Source organism: Pinus tabuliformis, chromosome 5_1 (genome assembly GCF_031772625.1).
Source record: "Pinus tabuliformis cultivar Carrire ecotype Pingquan chromosome 5_1, CPIR1, whole genome shotgun sequence".
Taxonomy (NCBI): Eukaryota; Viridiplantae; Streptophyta; class Pinopsida; order Pinales; family Pinaceae; genus Pinus; species Pinus tabuliformis.
Window position 1 is genome coordinate 338,733,988 of NC_142305.1, and position 26,256 is coordinate 338,760,243.

At 36.6% G+C, this 26,256-nt stretch overlaps 1 protein-coding gene across 1 annotated transcript; it reads left to right on the plus strand.

Annotated features, from left to right (window-relative positions):
• The first annotated feature begins 13,348 nt into the window (after positions 1–13,348).
• LOC149164817 (zinc finger A20 and AN1 domain-containing stress-associated protein 1-like) lies at positions 13,349–13,783 on the plus strand. The gene has a single exon (XM_089429618.1). The coding sequence runs from the start codon at positions 13,349–13,351 to the stop codon at positions 13,781–13,783; it is 435 nt and encodes a 144-aa protein (XP_089285744.1).
• The last annotated feature ends 12,473 nt before the right edge of the window (positions 13,784–26,256 follow it).

Genomic DNA, 26,256 nt, shown 5'->3' on the forward strand with positions numbered 1-26,256 from the left:
TCACCTGATTCAGAACCTAAATCTTCTTGAGTGATAGCAGCGGTTTTCTGTTTCCCTTTATTGTTGAACTTATTTGGTCTCATTTCTGGATGCAATTTCGAGTAGTGGGCTTCATCATGCCCCTCTTTGGAACAATGTTTGTATTTTATTTTCTCCACTTCTTTCTTCACACTTGAATTTTTATCCTTCATCTTTCTCCTTACCCTTAGGTGGCTTTTATTACTACTCTCTTCCTGAATGTTCTTTCCTCTAGATTCAAGCTGTGTGGCTTGCAGACATACCTCATCTAAATTAGCTGGATTGAACATAATATACGTGTGTTTAAGATAGGAATGTAAACCTAATATATTTCAACAGTTTATCTTGAGAATTAAAATTCGCTCCTAATAACAAAGCCATTTTCCTAAACTCTAGTGTATAATCTTGAACTGTTTGGCCTTTAAGCTACCTAAAATTATGCCAACTCATAATGGCTTTTCGCATATAGGCTAAAGGATAAAATTTTCTTTTGATTCAACAAACAAATTCAACCCAAGTGATGGATATCTTACCATGGATTCTCATTTCTTCTTGAGTCTTTTCCTCCCACCAATGTAGTGCAGCACCTTCTAGCCTAAGTGAAGCCAAGTGGATCTCTAAGTTGTCTTCTTGAAGGTTCTAAATTCTACAGTAGACCTCCAACTGTCAAATCCAATTGTCCAACTTTTCTACATTCACCTCTCCATTGTACATGGGAAGTTTGCATTTTATGTCCAATTTCAGTAATGGAGTCTTTCCTTTTTGGGTTTTGGAATGAGTATGGTAAATTTCAGTGGTGGTAGTGGAAGATGATGATGTGTGAGATGATGGGAAGATGATGAGTTAGATGATATAGATGGTGGAGATGGAGGTGGCTTTCCACCATTCCATTTGGAATCCTTCTTATCATCTTTTTTGTCCTCTGAGCTTCCCTCTCCATGTGGAAGTTTAGAAGTTTTTCCAACCATTCTGGTGTTTCTCACTTTCTAGAGGAATTTAACAATCTCATTCGAAGTATAGAAAGCTTTCTTGAATTCTTCCTCTTCTGACGAGGGACACAAACTCAAACAATCAAGAAATTCAACCTTATTCTCTGATACAAACTTGATCCATTTTTGTATGATTAGTTTTTCTGTGCTAATAACAATTACAAATTTATAAACATGTGCTTGCTTCTACCTTATTGTGCTGACGTTTCCTTAGTTGTTGGTGCTTACAAACAGGTAAATTTCCTTAATTTGAACAAGACATTCATGAGAAAAATAGATTCAGAAATTAATAATGAACATCAGACATGTAAAGTGTAGCAAACCATCAAAGAGACACATTAACACATTTTTTTGATGGAGGAGTTCACCCCTCCTGGGCTACATCTTCTTGGTCCAACCTCCATGGCTTGGGCCTTTGTATTAGCTCAATGTGGGAAAAATGTTGTTTACAAATCTCTATGGCTCCTAATACCTGTACCGATGTGCTCAAAATATCAAAATTATCCAAAAATGACTATTGAGTCTTTGAAAACTGACTCTTACTACTTTGGGTATGACCCCCTTTCCTAGTGGCTCTTGGCTTCCCTGAAATTCGCTGTGGAAACATCGCCTGTATAAGTCTTCTATTGCCTCTAAAACCTCTACCAATTTCTTTATAAGGTTGAGACCATCAAAAATTGACTATTCGTTTTCCAAAATTGGTCAAAAAATTTGAGCAAGAAATGCTTCATTTAATTTTTCGCTAAGAAACCCTGCTATATTTGAAGAGACTCCAGTTAAGTCTGCCAAAACTGGAAGTTCCCGTCGAATTTGGTGCTACACCAAATTTGCCACCAACTTAATCGAGAATTTAAGTGGGTTTAATAAGGGCTTAAATGGAATTAGTTTAATCTAAGCATGATTAGCACTAAGCACTTATCGGTTCGTTGGCCCTTGGTGACGCGCTTGTGGTCACATGTGGTGGGGACAGGCTTGCAGGCCTAGCTCCCACCACCCTCGGTGTCCACAACACTGTGTGATTTAAGTATAAGTTCACGGCATTACATTTCAATGCTTTCGATGGTGGTCCATTGTTATCGCATAGAATCTAGGTGGGGGTAGTCAAGTGTTCAAACTCGCCTTCACCCATCCCACAAAGCCAGGCTGGTGGAAAAAGGATTTGCACAGAAGGAAGGGGTCAACTATGAGAATAATTTCCTCCCCATAATAAAATGGGCTACCATCCACAAACATTTTTCCCAGCAGCTTAGAACAGTTGGAAAGTCCATCAAATGGATGTAAAAAATGGTTTCTTGAATGGAGATCTCAAAGAGAAAGTTTTTATGTCTCAGTGAGAAGGATTTGTTGTGAAGGTTCAAGAACATAAAGTATGAAAACTTGTAAAATCCTTGTATGGCCTCAAGCAAGTACCGTTAGCCTCGTATGAGAAGTTAACTAAGAAAATTTTGGAACTCAACTTCAAACGCTATGATAAAAATTTTGGGGATGAAACATGTTTAGAAGGGGTGGAATATAATATACCTAGGGGGAATAGTATGGGGTACAGAGGGAGGTACCCAAGCAATAATGTAATAATGGGATGGTCCATAGTAATAAATAAAGTAGTTAAATTGTATCATGTAAGGGACAACAAGTAGTTAGCAATAATGTAATAAGCCCATTGTATTAGATAGATGGTATTGAGTTGATGGTAGATTTGGCCTGCAGGCCTGTCCCCACCCCGTGTGACCACAAGCACGTGACCAAGGGCCAACAAATGGATAAGTTCTTACCGCTAATCACGCTTAGCTTAAACCAATTCCATTCAATACTTAATTAAACCCACTTAAATTTTGTATTAAGTTGGTGGCAGATTTGGCATAGTGCCAAATTTGATGGGAACTGCAAGTTTTAGCAGAATTAACTGGAGTCTCTTCAAATTTAGTAGGGCTTCCTAGGGTGAGCACTTTCAAGTGTCTTTCTCAACAATTTTGGAGGATTTTCTGAGATATGCAAGGATGCTCAGTTGATAGAGTTGGAGTTGAATCGATATTTAGTCCCCCAATTCTGTGAATCACATCACTTAAAGTTTCATTTGGATTAGTGGAGGTTCATGCAGGAGAGAAAGTGCTTCAAAATAATATTCCAGAGATCGATTCAAGACATGAATCGCCCCTTCGAGATGTGGAATCTCATTATCAAATTCTTGAAAATACTTGGCATGTATGAATCTATCCAAGTGATCAAGTTGCCACCATAGAACATTTTAGGGGTGAATCTTTGCCCATGGGTGAAATTTGAGGGGTTTAATATTTTCGAGGGGAGAATTTTTTATATTATACCCCCTTTCTATAGTTCACCCAATTATTACAAAAATAAATAGATACTATATTTTAACCACCAATATTATAAAAAACAAGTGAGATAAAAGACCATTTCTCCTCTCCAAGTTTCATTTGAAGCTCCTGATTCACCTTGAAAATAAGTTTGCATGTGGGATTGCACCCAATCACTCTCGATTTCCAGCAATGACACTGATGAGGGTCTATCTCTACCATCAGTGTTTAAGAAAAACAAGAAAATATCACTTTTCGTTGAACAAGATACAAAAAACATGCTCCCAGGAATGAATAGGATGACATACTTCAACCCATAAGTGAAAAAAACAAAGACACAACTAGGCATTGGAAAGAGAAAGGAGAAAGTCAGTGTGAGGTTCATCAAAGAGAAGAGAAAAAAGAAGTTCACTTTTGGTTTTGCAAGAAGTTGCTTAGCCAGGAACAATAGGTAGGAAGGACATTGATTACAAGCCTTCTTATTTTCTTCTAATCACGTATAGTTTACAATATCAATACTAGCGGCATTACGAAATTTCATTTCAAGCTCCAGATTTGACATGAAAATATGTTTGCAGGTGGGATTTTTCTCAATTGCCCCCAATTTCTAGCAGTGACATTAGTGAGGAGGTATCTCTAGCATCGTTTTTTAAGAAATTAATCAGAATGGCAAAAACTAGGGGCATTACCAATGCAATAAATGGAGAAAACTAGCGGCATTACTATCGCAATGAATGTGGGCGTAGTAGTACAACCAGATTTGGATCACCAATAGTTCTCCTCTTCCTTTGATTTCAATGGCTCTCAATCTCAATTGTCTTTTGAAATTCTGCTACAGATTGGTACGTGGGTTTTTACTATTATCTCACTCTTTTTGCTTTGAAAAATTTGTGTTTTTTTATTCTGCATCTGGCTTAGAATGGATTTAGGTTTCATATGGGTTTCTATTATTATCTCACTTCTTTAGCTTTAAAAATTTGGGGATTTTTTTGTTCTACAGTTGACATATAATGGATTTGGGTTTCATATGTTTACTATTAAATCTACTAATAACTTTTATCTCTGAAGATAATTATGCAATGGATCTACATAAATCCTGTGTACAGTAGATAGAAAAACAGATATTTTCCAATGAAATCCCATGTATTGTAAACAAAAAAACCTATATTTTCCAATGAAATCGAATACTTTTTAACATTCCTCTATTTGTATTAGTTTATATATGATAACTTTCTCTGATGATCTCCAATATGGTCTTCCAGCTCTTAGTTTCAAGCAATCCCAATTGAAGTAGAGATTCCTAGGGTTGCAAGTGCCAGTTATAGATGGATTTCAAATATTAAAGACAAAACTTCTCCTTAGATTTGATTTTCTGGGTGTTTCCTTTTTCTTAGATCAATTATAAATCCATTTGTAACCATCAACACAACTCTATTTCAGAAAATGTTTTCTTTACTTCCATCCCCATTCTTTCCACCAAGTTAGTGACTATATAAGGCCAAGCTTAAGAAAAATAAGTTTTAAGATTGAGCTCTGAACTTTTTCTAGCGTAATTATATTTGTAAGATTAGGCTTGTATTTTCCTATAATGTTTTCCAGTCATTCAAATATCTAAATGTTTTGTTATAGAAGTCACTAGGACCAAAATGCCTTTACTATGTAGCCTCTTGCTTGAGAACCAAGATATGATTACAAGCAGATCTCCTTGTTGAAGAAATACTTGGAAACATTATACAATGATCCTTGAAATAAATCTTGGCTTCAAGGAAGTCACTTTTGCACTTTTCCACACAAATTTGTCCTCCCAAGCTTAACGAGTGCTTTTGGCTACAAAGGTCTCTTTAGTTGGCTAGATGTTGGGGTGGTAAATAGCTTGTGAATGTTTATACCTTTATATTACTCCATTTTGCAGCAGAGTAAAGCCCCGGAGGTAATTGATTCCGGAGTAGTCTCTTCCATGCCTCCTTCCCTTCCACTACTCGAATGGTCCGTTTGGAATAAAAAGCCTAGGCTTTCATTTGTGAGGCTAGAGCACTGAATCCTCCTTTATCCTTAGGGGTGTAATAGTGATTGCAACTAACTATATGAAAACCCTCGTCTCCACTAGAGTTAGTGTCAAGAACATTTTTGAAACGATTTTATAGATTGGCATAAGTTTGGAGAGAAGGGAGTTAATGTGATGAATAGTAGATTTCAGGTAGGAACCGACTTTTGGATAAAAATTTGAATTTTCCTATGAGGAATATAGGATTCTAAATCCATTCATCAATATTTCTTCTTAGAGTTCATATGAAAAAGGAATACGAAGAAATTTAACACTTGGCTAGATCCTAACCAACCAATTTGGAGCATCCTTTTGACTATGTCTTCATTCTTAACCATGAGAGAGAACTTAATAGCTGCGTGAGAGAGATCTTAATACCGGTGTGAGAGAGTGCCTTTAGGATTTTTGGATTTGTACCATGGGTCATATTACTGCATTCACTTTATATCGAAATTCCTTTAGTAAAGTCTTATTGATATCCTGTATAAGTGCACACTACAAATTATATATGTGGACTATTGTATGTGTAAGTATATACTATAAACTAGAAAGTGTATATATGTGAACAACAATATGCCATGCAGTTAAATACGTACATTAGATAGTGGTAAAAGATCTATCACATGAACTAATCCCTTCTATCTTGAAATTTAAACAAAAAAATATACTAAGTGCTAAAAGGTGAGGGTAACATAATCTTACATTTTACCATTAAATAGTGAGAGTGTTATGAAACCAGCTCAGGAAAAGATAGAAAAGATAGATCAATGCCTTAGAATCTAGCCTCTTCGAGGGGGCAACCTCCTTTACATTACATAAATGAACAATTCTTGGATGATACAAGTGAAAGGACCTCCTTTCTATATATAGGAGCTAAGGGGTCATAACATATTCAGAGCCGACATAACAATAATAATGTAAGGGCACAATAATAACAATAGTGGGCTTCTACATGGGTACATCAATATAATAAGTGGATTGTACTAATAACAATAAGGGGTTACACTAGTAGTATAGGGGCCTAACATGCCTCTCTCCTTCAAAAAGTGTTGTCCTCTACGCTTGAGTAGTTCTTGATGCTTCTGTATAAGATTCTTGTCCTCCCATTTGGAATCTTCAGCACGTAAGTTCTTCCACTTTATGAAATACTCTGAAATTGATCGATTTCGTAGCTGTTGGGTTCTTGTTTCTGTGATTGTCCCAGGTTCCAATATGATTTTTCCTTCCTCTTCAATTTCTAGCAATATCGTTTGAATTGGGATCCTTTGCAACTTTTGAATAAGTGGCCATACTTCTTCGTCCTTCTTCCATTCATCCTTTGCTTTGTTTATCCAATCTGGTTGGATAATAGAAATAGCACAAAAAATGCATCCACATCCTCATCCTTGAAGAGTCTTCCCATTCGGTAAGGTCGCCATTTTTTAAGTGCATGTAGTATTGCCAACATTTCCTTCTCTAAATAGCTTTCTTGAGATGTAGTAGTAAAAATACACAATCACCTACATCAAAACATTTTTCACTACGATGTTGAACTACTTGTTGTTTCGTTTGATTTTGCACCGAAGTGGCATTATCCTTTAAAAGTTGGAGAACTTGTTGTTCATGCTCGATGTGATCTTTCACTGCTTGAACCTTTTTCTTCTTGATATGTCCTTCTATCTCTAGAGTTTGAGGTGTGGTAATTTCTTCCAATCCTTTATAAGATATGGTCGGAATCATTTCTTGATGCTCGAAGTGATCTTTCACTTCTTGAACATTTTTCTTCTTGATATGTCCTTTTATCTTGATAGTTTGAGGAGTGGTAATTTTCACCAATGAATTACAAGATATGGTTGGATTCATTTCTTCTTTCTTGATTTGATCTTTCAATTCTTGCACCTTTTTCTTCTTGATATGTCCTTCTTTCTTGAGCATTTGAGGAGTGGTAATGCTTGCCAATGCTTTACAAGATATGGTCTGATTCATTTCTTCTTTCTCTGGGGTGGGGTCCTGGCATATATCGTCTTCTTTTGATGTTTCTTGATCCTTTTCTTCCTCCTCTTCATATTCTATGTAAAATAATTTCTTCTCAGCACACTTATGACCTTTAATGCATTTGCTATCACAATTGTAACAAAGCCCTTTTTCTCTTTTTTCTTCCAATTGTTGTGGTGTAACCATTGTAGGTTGTGGAAGGCTAGGAGAAACAACACTTCCATCCTTATAGTTGTGAGGGGTATGCTTCCTGGTTTCCATAATTTTTCTTTCAACTATGTCACAAAGCCATTTTACTCTTTCCAATTGTTGTGGTGTTGCTCTAAAGAAGGTGTTGCACTTTGTATCCTCATAATGTGCTATCAGTTCCTCCGTGAAAATTGACCATGTAACAAGTTTTTTACGAGAACAAATCCCTTCATACCATAAAAATTGATCTGGTTCTAAATATGAAGATGCAATACATACCTTTTGTAACAGTGGTACACCATGTAGATCAAAATATTGTTCCATCTGAAGTATCCAATTTACCGGATCCTTGCCATCAAACTTCCTCATCTTACTTTTTCATGATTTTAGGAGCCTGATCTTGAAACGACTGTAACTCTATATTTTCAGATCTTTAAGTTTTAAAATTACAACTTATGGTAGCCCTCTGTGTCCTCTTTCCAATGCCATTACTCTGATCCAAATTGGATTCTCCAAGGAATAGTTATGCACAATATCCCAAGATGACCTAATTATATAACTTTCTAGAAGAGCGAACTTGTATGAAGTTCCACGTGTCACTGTTTCAACCTTTGGCACTGAAAAATATATACAAGAAACTACAGTCCGTCGTCTTTCTGTACCGTCTTACAAAATTCCAATCCAATGCTCAGAGAGAAAGTTATGATGATTTTCCCCAGGTCACTTGTTTGGAATGTAATTCAGGAGTCTGCAAAAAGACCAAATTCCTCAGATCATATCTCCGAAAATATGGCGCGAAAAGCTCTGAAATTTGGATACGAGGTTCAATACGATTTCTTCTAAAATGGGTTTTTTTTTCAACTTCTGAAATGTCGCAGAAAAAACGTTATAGTGAAAATTCCACGATGACCTGTTTGGATTAGCGAAACCCTAGAATCCAAAGCTCTGATACCAAATTTTATGAAACCAACGCAAGAAAATATAGAAAAAGAGAGATCAACGCCTTAGGATTCAGCCTCTTCGAGGGGGAAACCTCCTTTACATTACATAAATGAACAATTCATGGATGATACAAATGAAAAGACCTCCTTTCCATATATAGGAGTCTAAGGGGTCATAACATAATCAGAGCCGACATAACAATAATAATGTAAGGGCACAATAATAACAATAGTGGGCTTCTACATGGGTACATCAATATAATAAGTAGGTTGTACTAATAACAATAAGTGGTTACACTAGTAGTATAGGGGCCTAACAGAGAGGGTAACATAATATTCCATTTTACCATTAAAAAGTAAGATAACATCAGATTAAAGTAAGATAACATCGGATTCTATTCCATCATAATAACTAAACATGAAGTAAAAAATTTATCAAATATTCGCAAGGCATTTAGCCTTTTCAATCTTATTGGTTACAAAAATCATGCAAAAAATGCTAAGAAACTACCACTTTCCCCACTTAGACTAACATAACAAACTAGATACATGTTGATTTCACCCCACGAGAACCTAATTTCAATATATTTCATGGATCTCTTGACCACCATAGTAGATATTTATTGCTAGAACACTTCACTTTATATATCTATTTATGATAAACTCTTGGGATTTGATAAATCATAGATAAAGTGTCTATGGGGTATTGTTCTACCAACATGAGATTCTTTGGTGTTTTATTATTTTGGTCATCACACTCAGTGAAATGATTAAAATGGCCACAAAATAGATGGGTAAGATGAAGTGTTGTGGCCTTTTGACTTTGGGGAATGATTGTAGACAACGAGATCGACGATACACTGCTAAAAGATCTTACTCCCAAAGCTTGACTGCATGCAATTGTCAATGCTTGGCATAGTGGAACCCTTGTAGATTTCCCCACATCTACATCTTCAACCTAGGTCAGTACATCTAAGGTTCAATCCATGATTGTTCCTTAGAGTTGTGGTTGGTTCTCAATTTTTTTTATTTCTAAAATTAATCGTTGTCGTGTTAGACAAATCTAGTAAATGAAAATGAGATGCATAAAGTGACACTCGGAGGAGAATCCATATATTTTAGTGGATGTGATGTTGAAACTTATCCTATAATAAGGTACGATTATGTTATCATTTAGATTTGTTTTTAACAAAATCATATTTGTATGTATATTTTTAATATACAATTTAATAAGAGGAGAAGCCATATCTTTTAGTGGATGTGATGTTGAAACTTATCATATAATAAGGTAAGATTATGTTATTATTTATGTTTGTTTTTAACAAAAACATGTTTGTATCTATTTTTTAATACAAAATTCAATATAATTAAGTTGATAGATGTGGCTTATTTTGGAATAATGGTTTTAGGTTATAATTAAATTATAAAAAATAGTTAGTTGTATTATATAATTAGTCATAATAAAAGAATGGTTTCCTCAGCCTATTCATCTAGGTTCGATGGCAACTTCATCATCTTGCCATTTCCTTAATCAATCTGTGCTCGAGGGTGAACACTTGTGAATCTTAGAAGCATCTCTTCCTTCCTATAATGACACTAGTACCAACACCTTCCAAATATTGTTGCACATTTCTAATCATGAAGAACTAGAATGCAGACACTCGAGCACAAGGAGAATTAACGTCCTAGTTGAACCCTTCCAATGATTACTCCATATCTATGTGGTGCCTTAATAATTTTTCCTCAAGAAACAGCTAAAAGGAACACCTCTACCTTTCAACCATGTCCTTCAATTTTGGAATAGATACCAAGAGTGCTTGAGCCGCATACAGAAGTATGTTGAGCACCATGCTCACATTAACGTTCTCTGGGAAATCCGACCAATCCACCATCTCTAAAAAGGGACCCAACCCCTAATGAATTAACACTCTATTAGGATTTCTCCCCACTTCTATACCTGGATGGATTGAAGGAACTTGAATAAATTGGGATGATGAGATTCAATATATAGACATGATTGTTGCCTTGCCACGAGCCAACCTGTAACAAAATTTTTTGATCCATTGCCAAGGTATTAAAAAGAGAGAAACAATGTCTAAAAAATTTCACAATACAATTGAATTAATTCCATTCCATTGCATTGCATAATAAAATGGACTACATGATTGTGGAGATCCACAAACATATCCCACTAGGAGAAAATTAAACAGACAAGGCTCCCAAAAATTGCGACGATTAACATTACATGCCACTTGTAGATCATATTAAGACACCAAGAAGGATCCTTCTTGATCCATGTCTAGAAAAGGAAAAGGAACCAAATATTGAGGCTCTTCCACTTATGGAGATGAGCTAAGGGATGTTAAATGTTTGAGGATGCTAAACACATCTAAATTTGAAAAAAAATATCTCTGATTATCGAATTATTTGAGGAATTATTTATCGTCAGGATACCAAACATGGTTAATCAGTGGGGGGGAATGAAAAAATTAATGTCCACTCCCAATATATCTTGATTGCAACTTAGAAAACCAATCAAAGCTAAGGGATTACAAAATTTCTAAGTATGTTATTCAATTCCAATTTACCTTCACCCGAGGTGGAACATTTTTTAGCCTAAATGTTTGCAAGTGAGTTCAAATTCCTATACACCTGAAAGAAGTATGATTATTCAAACTGTGAGGTGGAGACGAGAATCCTCTAATTCAAGGGGGGTGAATCTAGGCTTATTGCCTTATTTCCCTTCGTCATGTTCTAAATGACTAGCATTGAATATTCAAAAACTAATAGGCTAGTATTTTTTATCAACAACTATTTCCAGACCTTTCCATAAAGAAAGATACTCATCTTGATTGCTGGTCACTAGGCGAAGTCTCCATTCACATTGCAATACAATTTTTCCATCAATGATAAATAAAAGCCTTATTATTATTATTAACTATAAAAAGAATTAATATATAAGTAGAACATATATATGAAAAAATATTGGACAACATTCTTATACATGGAGATTTATGTACACTTTATCTTGAATATTCCTAATCTATAAATAGTATTTGTATATCATGCAGCAATACCACGTCTTATCAACACCACATTCCTAAGAAACATAACTTTTTTCATATGACACTTGTTCATATGACATTTTTTTAATTAATCAATTTAATTAAAAGGTAAAAAAGAGCACAATTACTTTGGAAGTAAATATCAACCTTTGATTTGTGTATATTATTAATATTATTCTAAAATATTTTATGCATCTTAAATGACCATCGTCAACCTAATAATTATTGATAGTTAAATTAAAATTCTTGAAGCCCTATTCCAAAACAGACACTCCATTAATTAGTTGAAGGCCATTTAACATGAGGTAAAGGATGTCTAAATGAATTTTCTTGTGATAAAATTAATATCGATATAAGTGTTATTTATCCATAGTCAATCTTTAAAAATATTAGTTTGATTCATAATTTAATCTAAATACTCACATAACCAGGGTGATCATATAAATTAAATGGCTAAGAAAGGTAGATAGACATCAATTGCCTCCTTTGTCCTTGTACACTCAAAATTTTCCAATTCGGTCCAACGAAAGTTATATATATTGCCTATCTATAATTACATGGAAGATCCCTCAACCAATCTCTTAGAGATTTTTTAGTTGAACTTGTCATTTTTTAAAAATATGAAAAATGTATGTTAGTTTTTGTAATAAAAAATATTTATTATATATATCTTGTAGAGTGATTATATTTGTTTTTCTTATGTAATTTGGATTAGAAGAATACTTCATTTAATTTTGGTCTTTTTCTTGGGAGATTTTCACTCAAGCTTTATCTTCAAAGTAGTTATGCTTTGTTGCCTTAAAAAATCTCATCTAAACAAATTTGTGACTTTTTGTCATATGGTATTGATAAGCAATGGTATTTGGCTCATGATATTATAACAAATCCTATTTGTAGATTAAGAATTTCAATAATAAAATATAAGTAAATTATATGATACTTATAATAAATTAATCCCTACACACATTTACAAATCATTTAAACGCACATATTAATTATTTTTTACACTTTTTAATATATAGTATTTCAATTCCGGTTTCCAACACAAACAAAATAATATAATGTTTATATATTATTTACATTTACATTAACCTTAAACATGGTACATCTTAATTAGGAGCATTCGTAATGTTGGACGGCTTATAAAATGAACAACATTTGCAAATATGATTCCAAAAGAATAATATAATGTTTATATATTATTTGCATTTACATTAACCTTAAACATGGTACATCTTAATTAGGAGAATTCGTAATGTTGGACGGCTTATAAAATGATTCCAAAAGCATTGCTTCACAACCGCCGCCCCGTTTTTTTTTTTTTTTTTAACTTGTCACGCACTCTGTGCACATTTTTGTCTTATTCTTGTTAAACCATCGAACTTATCCGTTACATTAAGAAGATAGTTATCCTTTTAAATGAACAAAATCCGAAATTACAAGTTATACTCCTTAAAAACTATTCCTTACATAATAAGATAGTTATACTTTTTCAATCAACAAATTCCGAAACTATAAGTTGTATACTTTTCCTTAAAGAGTGGAACTTATTCCTTGCATTTATAACATAGTTATACTTTTCAATGAACAAATTCCGAAAGTATAAGTTAGGAATAAAGTCAGATCGTTGAGTTAAATCTCAACCGTCGTGCTTGATTCGATGTTCCTTAGCGTCAGCTAGACGGTATATATAAGCATTGATTGAGTTCCATAGAACCGTGCAAACAGTACATACCTTCTTCCTTCCGTATAAGTGGAGTGTTTGTGGAGTCCGATTAGACATAACAGGAAAGTTGAGGACTTGACTAAAAGGATGAATTCTGAAGATGGCCATAATCAATCCGAGCATCAGCTGTGCATTAAAGGGTGTGGATTTTTCGGATCCTCTGCAACGGAAAACATGTGTTCAAAATGTTACAAAGACCATCTTCTAAATGTTAAAGGTAACACAGCGCCAACGTTAAATGCTCAGACCAGCAATGTGGGGCCAGCTGGTGGACAAACTGACGCTGTGGAGTCTAAACCTGACGCTGCGGAGTCCAGACCTGCGCGATGTTGTAGTTGCAGAAAGCGCGTTGGATTAACAGGTTTCAAGTGTCGTTGCGGAAGCACATATTGCGGTGTCCACCGATATCCGGAGGCACACGGTTGCCCATTCGACTACAAGACACAAGGACGCGAAGCTCTCGCAAAGGCCAATCCTCTTGTCCAAGCTAGCAAGGTTGACAAGGCATGGGGATTGAACTAAAACTTAGTTATGGAGATCATCAAACACTCTTTAAAAATAAATTCTCAGAAAAAATTTACTACGAGGAAAGTAAATAAATTATAATAAATGATCAAACGCCCTTGAAAAATAAATTCTTGGAATTTTTTACTATGGCGATCAAAAGAAAAGTGGAGAAGTGTCCGTGTGTCCACTTTGCCGATGGAATTTCCTAAATATTAAAAATTTCTCACATATTAATAATAAATATTATAATTTAGATATTGTTTAAGTGTGTTCGTTACTTATTTTTTAAATGAAATTTCAAAGATGTAGATAAAAGATACCCTTCATCTTGTAGAGAAATCCTTATAGTGAATGATATTACTAAAATATTATGGCTCTTCCTCAAGTATGTTGTTTTTTCTATAACAACATATTTAGAACATGTGAAGGGTATGCTAACAAACATAATATTACTGGAGATCTGTAATCATTCAATATTAAGATGGAGTGTATGGATAGATGTCTTTAAGTTTGCTATAGAGTACAAACTTGGGAAGGATAATTTTCTTGCAGTTCTGCTCACTGAAGGATGTTCAAAAATAAACGACATGGAAGTGATGACAATAGAATATTGTGTTACTTTCACACAACCACAAAATACTCATGGTTTTTTCTCCGTTTTCATTTGGGATTTGTTAGCTACCTATACCAATAGGTTTCATATTTCATGATTGGCAAATAAAAGTTCCAAATATGCTCTCCTTTGGTGATTCAAAGATCCCATATTTCCATAAGACGACAAGGTGTATACATAAGCTTGATGTTGACTCAATTTTGGATGGATGGTCCAACAACCTAATCTGGATCATGCCATGTTTCAATTTTCTGTTGTAGAATAGAGAAAGAAGTATGTCCAAACTGTTTAATCTTGGCAGACCAGTAGCTAGGTAGAGAAGTAAGGTTCCCAACTGCTTAATCTAGGACCTTGGAAGCAATAAGGGTAGTTCTAGATAGAAAATCAAAAGAAAAAGCCAAAAGAAAGAAAGGGCACATAAGGGTCTGCAAGTCTAAGTGCACCCTCCATGAAGAAACAAAAAAAAAAATGCTAGACAAGTAGATGGGTAGGCAGTTGGGGTTGCAGAAATATCATTCCTTTCAAACTGAGTTTTGCTGGTCTAACATGAAAGAAACATCAAGGCATAGAGAAGCTTCTCTTCTCCATCATGTTGCAGCAAAGCAAAGGAGCATGTCTAACTTCCTGTTTCCCCCCTTCACATTCATTACTAACATCCCTTCACCAGTTGTGTTCATGAAAGAATTCAAGGTATTATGTTGGTTCTTATTCCTTTAAAAGCCACATTTCTTGTCTAAAATTCTTTTCATTTTGATCTACTCCCTAAACTAAGCTAATTCCATACAAAACTCAGTGTTATCCCTTCTCATTCACTTCTCCCATCCATATTAACCCCTAACTTCTTATTATCTAAATCTCCTATGTTACCCTTTTCCCTCACTATTATAAACACTATGGTGTATAAACCCCAAGCATTCTATAAATATCCCTTCCCCTTTGGCATTATAGCCATATGTTCACAGTCAGGGATTAAAGTGACATCTGGTCAGTTTAAGAACCCAAACCCTACCCCTCTTTCCCCTTCAGAAGTCATTTAAACCATTTAACCCTTAATTTGCAAAAGAACCTTGTAAAAAACCCATTTTCACCCCTAACCCGCTTTATTTGCAAAAATACATAAAAAAACCCACTTTCCCGTTCTACCCAAAGTATTGGCGCAATACATATTTGCATTAAAAATACATTGAAAACCATACAAATTCGCCAAAATTCAAAAGTCCCCGCCGGGCGCGTCTTCCAAAGAAAATATTATTTTATTCCCCGCCCCCTTCCGTATTGTCCTGGCACCTTGGCGATCCGTCGACCGTCAGATCTGGCTCTTTTCATCAGACGGTCCACATGCATATCGGGTCGGGCCCGACGTCCGTAAGTTAGCTTCCGAAATTTGTCAGAGGGTGACGTCAGGCCTCTGCCACGCGTCACCCCCAAATTGTATCGGGCCGCCCTCTGACAATCCCGCTTCCGTATAAAGAGCGGTGCGATATCATACCGCTTACCGTTTCTGGTTTTGTGTGAACCCGCCATGCCAACGTCACTACCACGTCAGGCCCACGTCATTGCTACATCACCTCCGCGGCAGCGCCCCCGTCCGCCACTGCTCCAACCTGCCCGCCACCTCACCACCCTCGTGGACCACTCATAGGCCGCCACGCCAGCCAATGATGGCATGCTGACATCATCCGACCTTGACCCCACCTGATGACGTCATGCTGACGTCATCCAAAAAAAGCGCCAAATAACCCAAAAGTCCATATTTTTGCCCAAAATTGTCGTTTTTGTCACTTTTGCAAAAAACGACTGTTGCTCACCTCTGCATGTATTTTACGACCAATCTGTTGCCAACCTGTAAGAATCGACCTAAAGATCGTTGGCGCGCCAAATCCACCTGCATTTGTCACCATTGTCGGCAATTCACGAGGTATTTATCCGAATTATTCCTCCTGCACCTGGTTTTGTCCATAAATCTCCAAAGATAGTTTAAAAGAGTGAAAAAACACAACATTTACCAGAAAATCCTGATGTTTAGCCTCCCTTTTCAACTGTTGAATCGAAATTCACCTGCAGAGCCTTGTTTATCCAAGTTTTTACCAAACCTGCAATCTGTCCGCGCATTCGTGGAGTTAAAACCCAAGCTGCTATAATTCACCGTGAAGAGATTTTTTAAGGCCAAGCATTTACTCTAGCAGTGCTTTGTGCACTGTTTCAATTGCTGCCACTGCCATTCTACCCTCTGTTCCTCAGTAAGTCACTTCTCTGGTCCAAAAAATACTCCTCTGTGTCGCTCTGTTCAGTAACACCAGTTCACATACAAACAGAGTCCTAAAGTAACCATGGATGCACCGGTAGCACCTGTGGCCATGAATATTGCTCCATTAAATGCCCCTCAAAGAGAATTGGAGTGGAAACCATTAGCAGACCTAGATTATCAAATATAAGAGGAAATGCTAATGCATAGCAAGTACCACATCCACTTGCTAAATGAGTTGAAGATTAAGCATGAGAGTGGAATGGATGTATTGGGAATTTGGGAATCTTTCCTCCCAATCTTCAAGCTCCCTCAGGTCAACCAGTTTCCTGACCTAATCCACCGATGTGCTGACTGCTATGACCCCACTCAGAGGGCTGTGCTTGACCCTTCAGGTTCAGTTGTCTTTTATATCACCCCTGAAGCCATCAGAGAAATGCTTCACTTCAATACTGATAAGAAACTAGTTCCTTTATCACTGGTAGATCTGATAAAGCAAGGAGCTAAGATGATAGATGCTCAGGTCACCAAGCTGAATCAATTGTACATTGACTCTGACACCGTGAAGTATCCTCCCATTTCTCATGTATACCTCAACCAATTGGGCAGAGACCTTGTAGACATGATTAGTTCCATATTGGGCTATAATTCAATTGAGTTTGTTGATGAAACTGTGCTGGTGATGATGCTCATGTTTTCCCCTGGCAAGTCCCCAATCTGTTATGACTATGCCACTTACATATCCGATAAAATACATGAGCAATTGATGAACTTGTCAAGAGAAAGGGTGTTCAGATACACCTCATATATCTACCACTTAATTTTATATTATCAGCATGAAAAATTTCCTTTTCCTGTGAAAAGAGTGGATGCACAAGGCAATCCAACGTCAGTGGTTTATTGGTCCTCTGCCCTCCACTGCAGATCTTGTTCTCCATACCCTTATTGTGAGTTTATAGACCTCTTGATCCACCCAGCCATGTCTCTGCTTTTGAGCTCACCTCCTCCAAGACTAACTGATGAGATGCAGAGGATTCTTCAGCTGTCTAAGGTATACAACATTGGGGATTGGTACTATTACCAAAACCACATAGTTATCAGAATATATGGGTGTGAGTTGCCCCCATACATATTACCGAAATATGTGCCTATGAGATTGTTTGCCCTTGAATGCTTCAGGCAATTTGGGAATGCTGATGTACTCCATTTTTCAGGCAAGGGCAAGAAAGCACAACTCAAAGTCAGAAACCAATTAGGCCACTTCATTTACAATAAAAGGGAGGAAGGTTGGCAAGAGGCAGATAGAATGCTAGAAGCCCTTGGCTTGCAGACCAACTTCCTTTGGAAACCATATGACCCCAATCATTTCATAAGTTTAAGAAGGGTCAGATATAGGCTGGCCAGTTATGACCACATAAGGTTGCCTCACATAGAAAAATATGCAAATCAAATAAAGTGGAGGAAAGGCACCTTAGAGGAGGCTGCCACACAAGAAGAACTAAGTCAAAGAGCAGTAAAAAATCTCCAAAAGTTGGCTGACTTAGAGCTTTGTTCACAGGTATTTGCTCTTCCAGGCACTCAAGTGGGAGTAGCTGCCTCATCCTCTACAGCACACCAGCAAGCAGCAAAAACTACTGATCAAGCTTTCGGCAAAGGCAAAGAGAAAGAGATGGAGCCAGAACAACCACCTCATGAGGAGGTACAACAGTAGGAATTGCAGCAAAATGAACAACAACAAGAGGGGCAGCAAGAAAAAGAGAAATCAGAGCAGCAGGAACAAACATTAGAAGCCCCAATGTCCACCGAGCAGCAGGCTCAGGACACTCTGCCTCCTAGGCAGGAGACAACAGTGGAGGCCTCAGTCCTCCAAACCCCACAAAAAGAAGACATAAATAGAAAGAGGGACAGAGAGCTGGAGACTCCCCTCACTACCTCCACAACTCAAGGGGAGAAAAGACAAAGGTTAAATCCCCTCTCACAAGAAGAAATGCCTATAGGGCAATCTTTGGGCATGGGCCCACCAAGCATGGAAGCCTCGGCAAGTTCCTTCCAGCAGGAACTAGAAAGGACAGTGGGAGGAGAAGTCAGCTCCTCAAGCCAGCAAAGGGGAGGTGAACTAGGCATCAAACAACAGTTCACTGATATAAAGAAGAGGAATGAGCCAATAAGAATACAACCGTACAATCATTTGTTAAAGATGGCTCCCACTAACCAGCAGAGATTAATGTATGCATATGATGTCCAGGAGGGCAAAATGATCATGAGCCACTTTATGCCAACCGCGTTGTAGCCACAGTCACCTGCAGACTACTTAAGGACCAATCTTGAGGTCCTTGCCAAGGACATCCACCCGATGGATCAGATTGAATTGCACAAGCAAACGGGTGAGATGGTGTATGCCTCCTTGGAAGACAAAACATTAGTGAACTACAGGCTGGAAAATAGCCTAAACAACACAACTGCCCAACTTGAGTTGGAGAGAGCATCCTCCCAGGCAAAAGACAACCGAATCAAAGCATTGGAGGATATCATCATAGAACTTGGGCATGATCCCAAGGACATCAAGGTTGTACAAGCACTGTTGAAATTGAGGAATGTCGATATGGCAGCATTGAAGAAAATGATTAAGATCCCAGCAACCATTCACCCACAAACTGAAGAAGTTGCCCAGCTGAGACATGAGCAAGATGCAGCAGCTATGCTGGTAGCATTATACAAACAACTGATCCAGACACAAGAAAAATTGGGAGAATTAGAGGCAGCATTGCAAGCAGCACTACAACAGAAGGAAGGAGGCAAAAATTCTCAGCCCCCTCCAGAGATAATCAATCTTGAGGAACCTCCTCAAACTACTGCTCCTCCTACTGAACAGACAACACCATCTACATCAGCAACTACACCAACAATAGAGCAGGCTCCAAGCCTGGATATGCAGAAGCTCAAGAATGAAAATCAGGCCTTAGAAGCCCAAATGGCAGAACTAAATGAGGCCAGGGAGAGTCTAACTAAGCTCAATGAAAGATATGATAAATCCAAGAAAAATGTAGCAGAAAAAGGAAGGGAAATAAAAGCCCTTAAGGAGAAGATAAAGGAGCTGGAGCAGGAGCTCACACTTGACAAAGTGATAGCTGAGCTTAAGACAGTTTTATGGGCCAACATTGGCCAAACAATCACTGATCAATGGCAATACTTTGAGACCATTCATGAGCAGATGGAGCTCATAGGGAAAGCACATAGGGAAATCCAGAGAGCAAGGGCATCTCTAGGCAATATGCCTGAGGTTACCAATAGAATGATTAATGTGCTTAATAACAGAACAAGTGCTCAGCTGGCAGCAATGGGAATTCCAAATAGAACTGAAACCATCCAGCTTATAAAGAGGGTCCTTACACTAAGAAACCTGGTACAAACACTGGAAAGAAGAAGCCAGGACATGCAGACAGAGGTAAATAAGTTCATGGACAAGTTTACAGTACTACAGGGCAAAGGTCTTCCTAGCTTACTGAACAGCGCAGGGAGACTACTTTCACATGAGAATTATGCCAAAAGGGTCAATACATTTGCTACTAATCAGATCACTGAAAGACCCAGTACTTCAGAAGAAACAGGGCCAGCATCTGGACAAAGTCTCTATAACAGGGTAGAGAACTTATTTTTCATTATGAATGAAATTAAACATTTGTTTGAAGTGCCTCCAAACTTCTACAAATACACAGAGGCAGATGAGACCTTAGAGGCAATTCTGAGACATCAATTGCCCACACAGGAATTTTGGACTAAAATGATACAGTTAATACTGTAAACAAGAGCCTGTAATCAAGTTTTTTCATTAAAATACATAAGTTATCATACACAGGAAAATTTGATGAATTCAGCATCTATGGAGAAGAATGGGCTGAGCCAACTCAGCAAATCTACTCGGCCACTAAAGCAGCACGGACAGTCACAGGTGATAGGGCCAAGAAGTCTACAGGATGACAGGGACATAAAGACACATCATTCAGCATTTATAACAGAACGTTCAACCGACTCAGTGGCCTCCGAAGGTCAAAAAGTCTTCTGACAGAATTAAAGAGCATTTATTTCGTATTCAAAGCTGTAATAACTTTCTTATCTGTTGTTCTATAGTAGTTGGTGAACGTATTTATTTCTGAGATGACTCAACAGTTCATGTATTTTGTATGACCAATTGTATATATTCCCCCTCGCATAAGCTTGCAGGGGGTTGTTGATTTCTCTTCTAGAGTTCCTTATGCTGTAAATTTCCAGAGTATTAATACAAAAAATGATGGAATTTCCAAAGCTCTGAGTTATCTGAGGCATTGTGGTGTTTTGCTGAATATTACAGGATTCTTGCGTACTTCGTGGCACAATAAGTTATCCTTAAAAACTCTTCGTAATGTGTTTTTGTTATCTTTTCATAGCTCATTCATGTTTCTGTGTTTCATAGTTAATGGAAAAGAAAAAGAATAGTTCCAGGATTTATTCACAGAATACCCTGAACTCAATCTATGCTGTTATAAATGCTTTTCTTCAGTTATAGTCATAAGGTGTAATTCTTAACTGCTACACCTCCAAACTATATCTTTCGCGGTGATTGTTGTTTCAGGAATTCAAGTTTGCTCCTGTGCAATATATCTCTTTCTTACACCCCAGCTTAGTGGAAAATTCTTAATTGCTTTTCACGGGTTAAACACACTTCATATTCACAATTTCAATTTTGTTTCATGATGTATTTAAATGGCCCTACAGTTTCAGCAATGCAACTCAATATTCCAGACAACCTGTAGCCACAGACTTCATTTCCCAATGAACTAATACGGCCAGAAGACTTCCACCATAGGTACAGAGAGACATCCCTCAACCAAAACATAAAACCAAAACCATGAACTCATAACTAGCCTAAAACATTCACAAAACAGAGACAAACCTTAAAGAGAGAGCCCTCTCTGGTTACAGTTTGGCTAGAAGCTATAATCCAAAGATTGGTTAGTGGTTACCCCGGCCGTATTCCCTTGGGAGTCAAAGGGAACAACCTGGGTGATAACAGGATTGATGCAGATATTGTATGTGTTGGCCATATTTTGGTAAAACATTATATTGTTTACCATTGTTGGAACTCCATTAAATTTTAAAGTGCTAGGCTAATAAGAGTTTAAATGATCCTTATTAATGATCCCGAAGATTTATTACTAACATATTTAGATGAGGAAGCATGATGGAACGTCAATTATGGAACAATACTACACAATCTACATCCATGGTATTCTACTTATTTTGTTCCACATACAATCCTAGAAAATATTTTATCACATGATTTTGTGGGAGACCAAAATCACTCCACTTTATATTATTCAATTTTCATGGGTTGTATAATCTGAAAATATCCGTTGTCTAACTTCCTTTGTACAATATTCTCTTAATCAATATGGTCTACTATGATGGACCAATATAATAGAAAATAGAATCTTTAATAGTAATTCGAGAGGCTTCTTCCACCACCTCAACTCTTGCATAAATATGGGAGGAGCCTCACTATTGAAGAATTGCATCCCGGTTAATCATCTAGATTCAGTGTTATTTTAGTGTGTTTGACCTTTGTATATTGTGTGTCCTAAATCATGTATGTTGAGAAGTGTATCCTCTCTTCTATCCTCATTAGAGGATACTGAGGATTTTTTTTTTAACTCCTATGACATTCATATAATAATAATAAGAATTATGTTTTCAGTTCTCACTTTGGTGTCCTGTTTTTCGATATATGTGGAAGTCTTAGCATATTTGATATGTGGTAAATTATTCCTATGACTACTTTTATAATCTTGGATTTCAATATTTTCTCTGTCATGTGACTTGTGTACCATTGATATGTGTTGTGTCTAAGTTCCTGGTAAAATTGGTATAAGAGACATTGCCTTAACAAGTATGCGAGCAATGTGATGTAATTGTCCAGTAAGCGAGATGTGAAAAAATGGAAGTAAATGTGAAATTGAAGGACATATTGCAGACAATCCCCAAGGAGATAGACATTTGAATTCCAAGAGTAACATTGTTTATCCAAGGTCATTTTTGGATGTTGCATATCTTACTTCTATAAACTTTCTTTCTTGTTTACATGACATATTATGCAAAGGCCCAGTAGAAGAAATGGAAAACAATAGTTCTTCCTCATTCTCTAGGAATACCTCACCTAAAAAGACACATAATTCTTGGATGCATACAATCATTCATAGGTTCTCTAAATATTAATTATATGATTCTAGAATTGCCACCTAAGGGCTCCAACCTAATCCTAATTGGAAACTCCCTCCTATTACATTTAAGAAAATTTACAGAGTACATACATTTTAATTTTTTTTTTCACGTATGTTTCATTTTACATTTGTCAATGTTCTAATATCCTTATGTCGTTGAGTACATCAAATTTCTTTGATCATGTTTGAAATTGAATGCAGATTAACCCATGACTATAGTTATGTACATATTTGGTTGACTCAGCTTGGAATAAATCCTTTATTTCATCCAGGACATAATGTTTGATGTCACACGTGTGTCACGTACTCTTGTTACAACAAATTTAAAGATTCCTTATTGGGAGCTCTCAAGGAACCTCTCCACAAATGCTATGCTTGGTCCTCCATTATACCGCACTACAAATTCTCTTTAATAAACCCTCATATTAATGAATTAATACAAGAATATACGCATTTCTTTTGCTTTGATATGACCTATTTCTCTGAAATTACCCAATTTCATACTATTGTTTTCTTCTACTTTCTATCTACAACTATGTTGGCTCTTAATTCTAAAGTTCTTAATTGTGCACAACTTAAAGGTGTAATGAATGGCCTTGGAAATGCTCCTTGTACAAACATTGCATTTTTAGCACTTACTCTTCCTGAGGATTTGATATATGCATATCAAACATTAAACCGAAAATTGATTTTGGAAAATGAACCATGAAGATTGCAAGTTCTTGAAATAGCTATTCGCCTGATAATTAGATTATACTCTACCACCTGTCAAACATCAGGACATGCTCCTAACTGTTAAATTTCTAAATTATATATGTTGTTTCAACTAAGTTAGCCTAATTCATTTCTTTAATTCACAGCCTTTCATCAATAATAAATATTTTTAATCACCAATAGTATTTGAAGATAAAATAGTAAATGCAATGAAAAAGGAGATAATTAACACATCAATAAGAGACACAATATTTTTAGTCAATGACCAAGGAAAAATTCACTACAAGGAAAATCGTTTGTAATTCTTCTTCTATTAGATTATCATAAAATTTTCGGTGGAGAGTACAATGAGTCAATACAAAATCATCCAAAAAAGTGAACCCAACTACATTCAAAAATAAGTTCCCAACATCGATATAGATTAGAGACAACTTTTCTTTTTTGCACTCAACTATGATCAACTACGATCGAATTTTATTTTTTAGCCTTAAAGACCAACTGCATGGTGGACATATGAATGTGGTTGAGAGCTTGAAACAACACCATTGAGCCTACAAGCCTGCGGTTATAGCTGAAATATACTTATGGAAAGTTTGTGGCTGTGAATAAAAAACCTAGACACACATTGATCCAGGAGGATCCTCAAAATGCTCAAAATTTAATAGTCTTAGATGATTGTGAAACTGGTGCCAAGTTGAAGATCCTATTGCAATGATGCCAGTGGTATTTTTAGTTTTCAAAATGGCCTCTGTATGAGGAAGTTAAGACATTCTAGCATTTTGAGGAAACATGCAAAATGACTACACAATCAATAGTGTGGGACCCACAAATACTGACATGGATAAAAATATGTGGCTACACAATGGCCACGTTGTAGTGCCATAACAGGAAAAGAGACAGTGCTAGAAAAAGACATGTGGTAGCGTCAGAGTGGGACAAGTGGCAGTGTCAGAGTATAGCATGTGGTATCAATGAAGACGAGCACATATAACAGAGGGGTCCATGTGCTAACATGTGATGCCAGGTTGCCGCATCCACAATTCAAATCACCACTGAGAAGTTTGTTGGTCAAACTGGTGGCCTTTGGGCTATCGGACCAAAATATTACCAATAGGCCAAGGTTGACATTGCTATGCAATGGCGAAAAACTATATTTAAAGTTTCGTTATAATTCAATGGTGGGAAAGGGTTGGTGGAGTAGGCCATATCTGGTAGGCTTGCCAAACCTCAATTGTTTTAATGTCCATCCATCGACACCTCCAAACTTGGTGTAGAAAAAATATGCCATTACTAGACTCCAATATTAAACGATAAGTTATAACTATATGCCACATGGATATTTCATATATATGTCTGCCAGTCTAATGTTAAACCATATTCTAAGGTTATATCATGGCACAGGTTTTATATTCAATGTAAAACCATACAATATATATTGTATGTTAGATATGATATGATGGTGCATTGGACGCCAACAGTAGACCATTTGATATATATTGTATTGTTATGTAATGCTAAGCAAATCCTGGGAGGCCCATGGGTTTGACCCGAAGACCTACCGTGGGTATTATAAAAGACTTAACCATTATGCCATCGGCCAAGGGAGATATGAGGAATGCATTTTTTAATTGTATAAATGATGCTTGTAAATTCCTTTTGAGGCATATCTCGGAAAATATAGCGCCTTTTGTAATCTAAAAGTTACGTTGGAAAGGTGAGGTAGAGACCTTTCAGGTGAAAACAACCATTGAAGCCTATGAGCAGATTCTAGAATGGTGAATTTTGATGTAAAGAGACATAATTAGCATTTTCAATACAATGGACACTCATTGGAAGCATACCTATAGATGTAGTCCAAGAGGGACGAACTTCGTCATCAAATTTGAGTTTAAGGCACATAATAATCCATTTTCCTTATTAATTCACTTAAAAAGCAACCTTAGTTAATATTTGAAGAAATTGAGGAAATAGACAATTATGTTGTTTTTGGATCACGTTTTGGTATCAGAGCGAGGTCGATCATGTATAAGCAGGATATTTTCGAATGTGAATGTTGACTAGATCTAGGTTGCAACGTGGAGAAGGGAAACTTGAGAATATAACTCCAGAGATTGGAAAGATGAAATTCTCTCAAAAGTTGAGGATGGGAGAGCCAAATGAAGTAGAAGCTCCTGAAACAAAGGTTGTTGGCGAGGAGAAATTTCAGAAAATGTTCCTTAATATGAAAAGGATGACTTCATAACTTTATGAAGACATGATGACTAGAGATGCACTTCATCTCCTAAAGGCACAAAAGAGAAAAAGGGCAAGGAAAAAGTTGATGGTAATGAACCTCCATCTCCTCCATCTTCGTCTTGTTATTTATTCTCTTATCATTCAAGTTCAAATTCAGAGTCATAAAAGAAACCAAAGATATATCCTTTTTTGAAGCATGGTGTTAACTTTGAGTTGCCAATGTATGATGCTGAAAGGAATCATGAAAAGGTAGATAACTAGATAAAGAAACTTGAGGTGTATTGTTATGAAACCAGCTCACGAAAAGATAAAAAGGATAGATCAACACCTTAGAATTCAGCCTCTTCGAGGGGGCAACCTCCTTTACATTACATAAATGAACAATTCTTCGATGATACACATGGCATGACCTCCTTTCTATACATAG

Excerpts from the sequence above, each read along its gene's own strand:
- LOC149164817 (XM_089429618.1), top strand. The coding sequence starts at position 13,349 with ATGAATTCTGAAGATGGCCATAATCAATCCGAGCATCAGCTGTGCATT.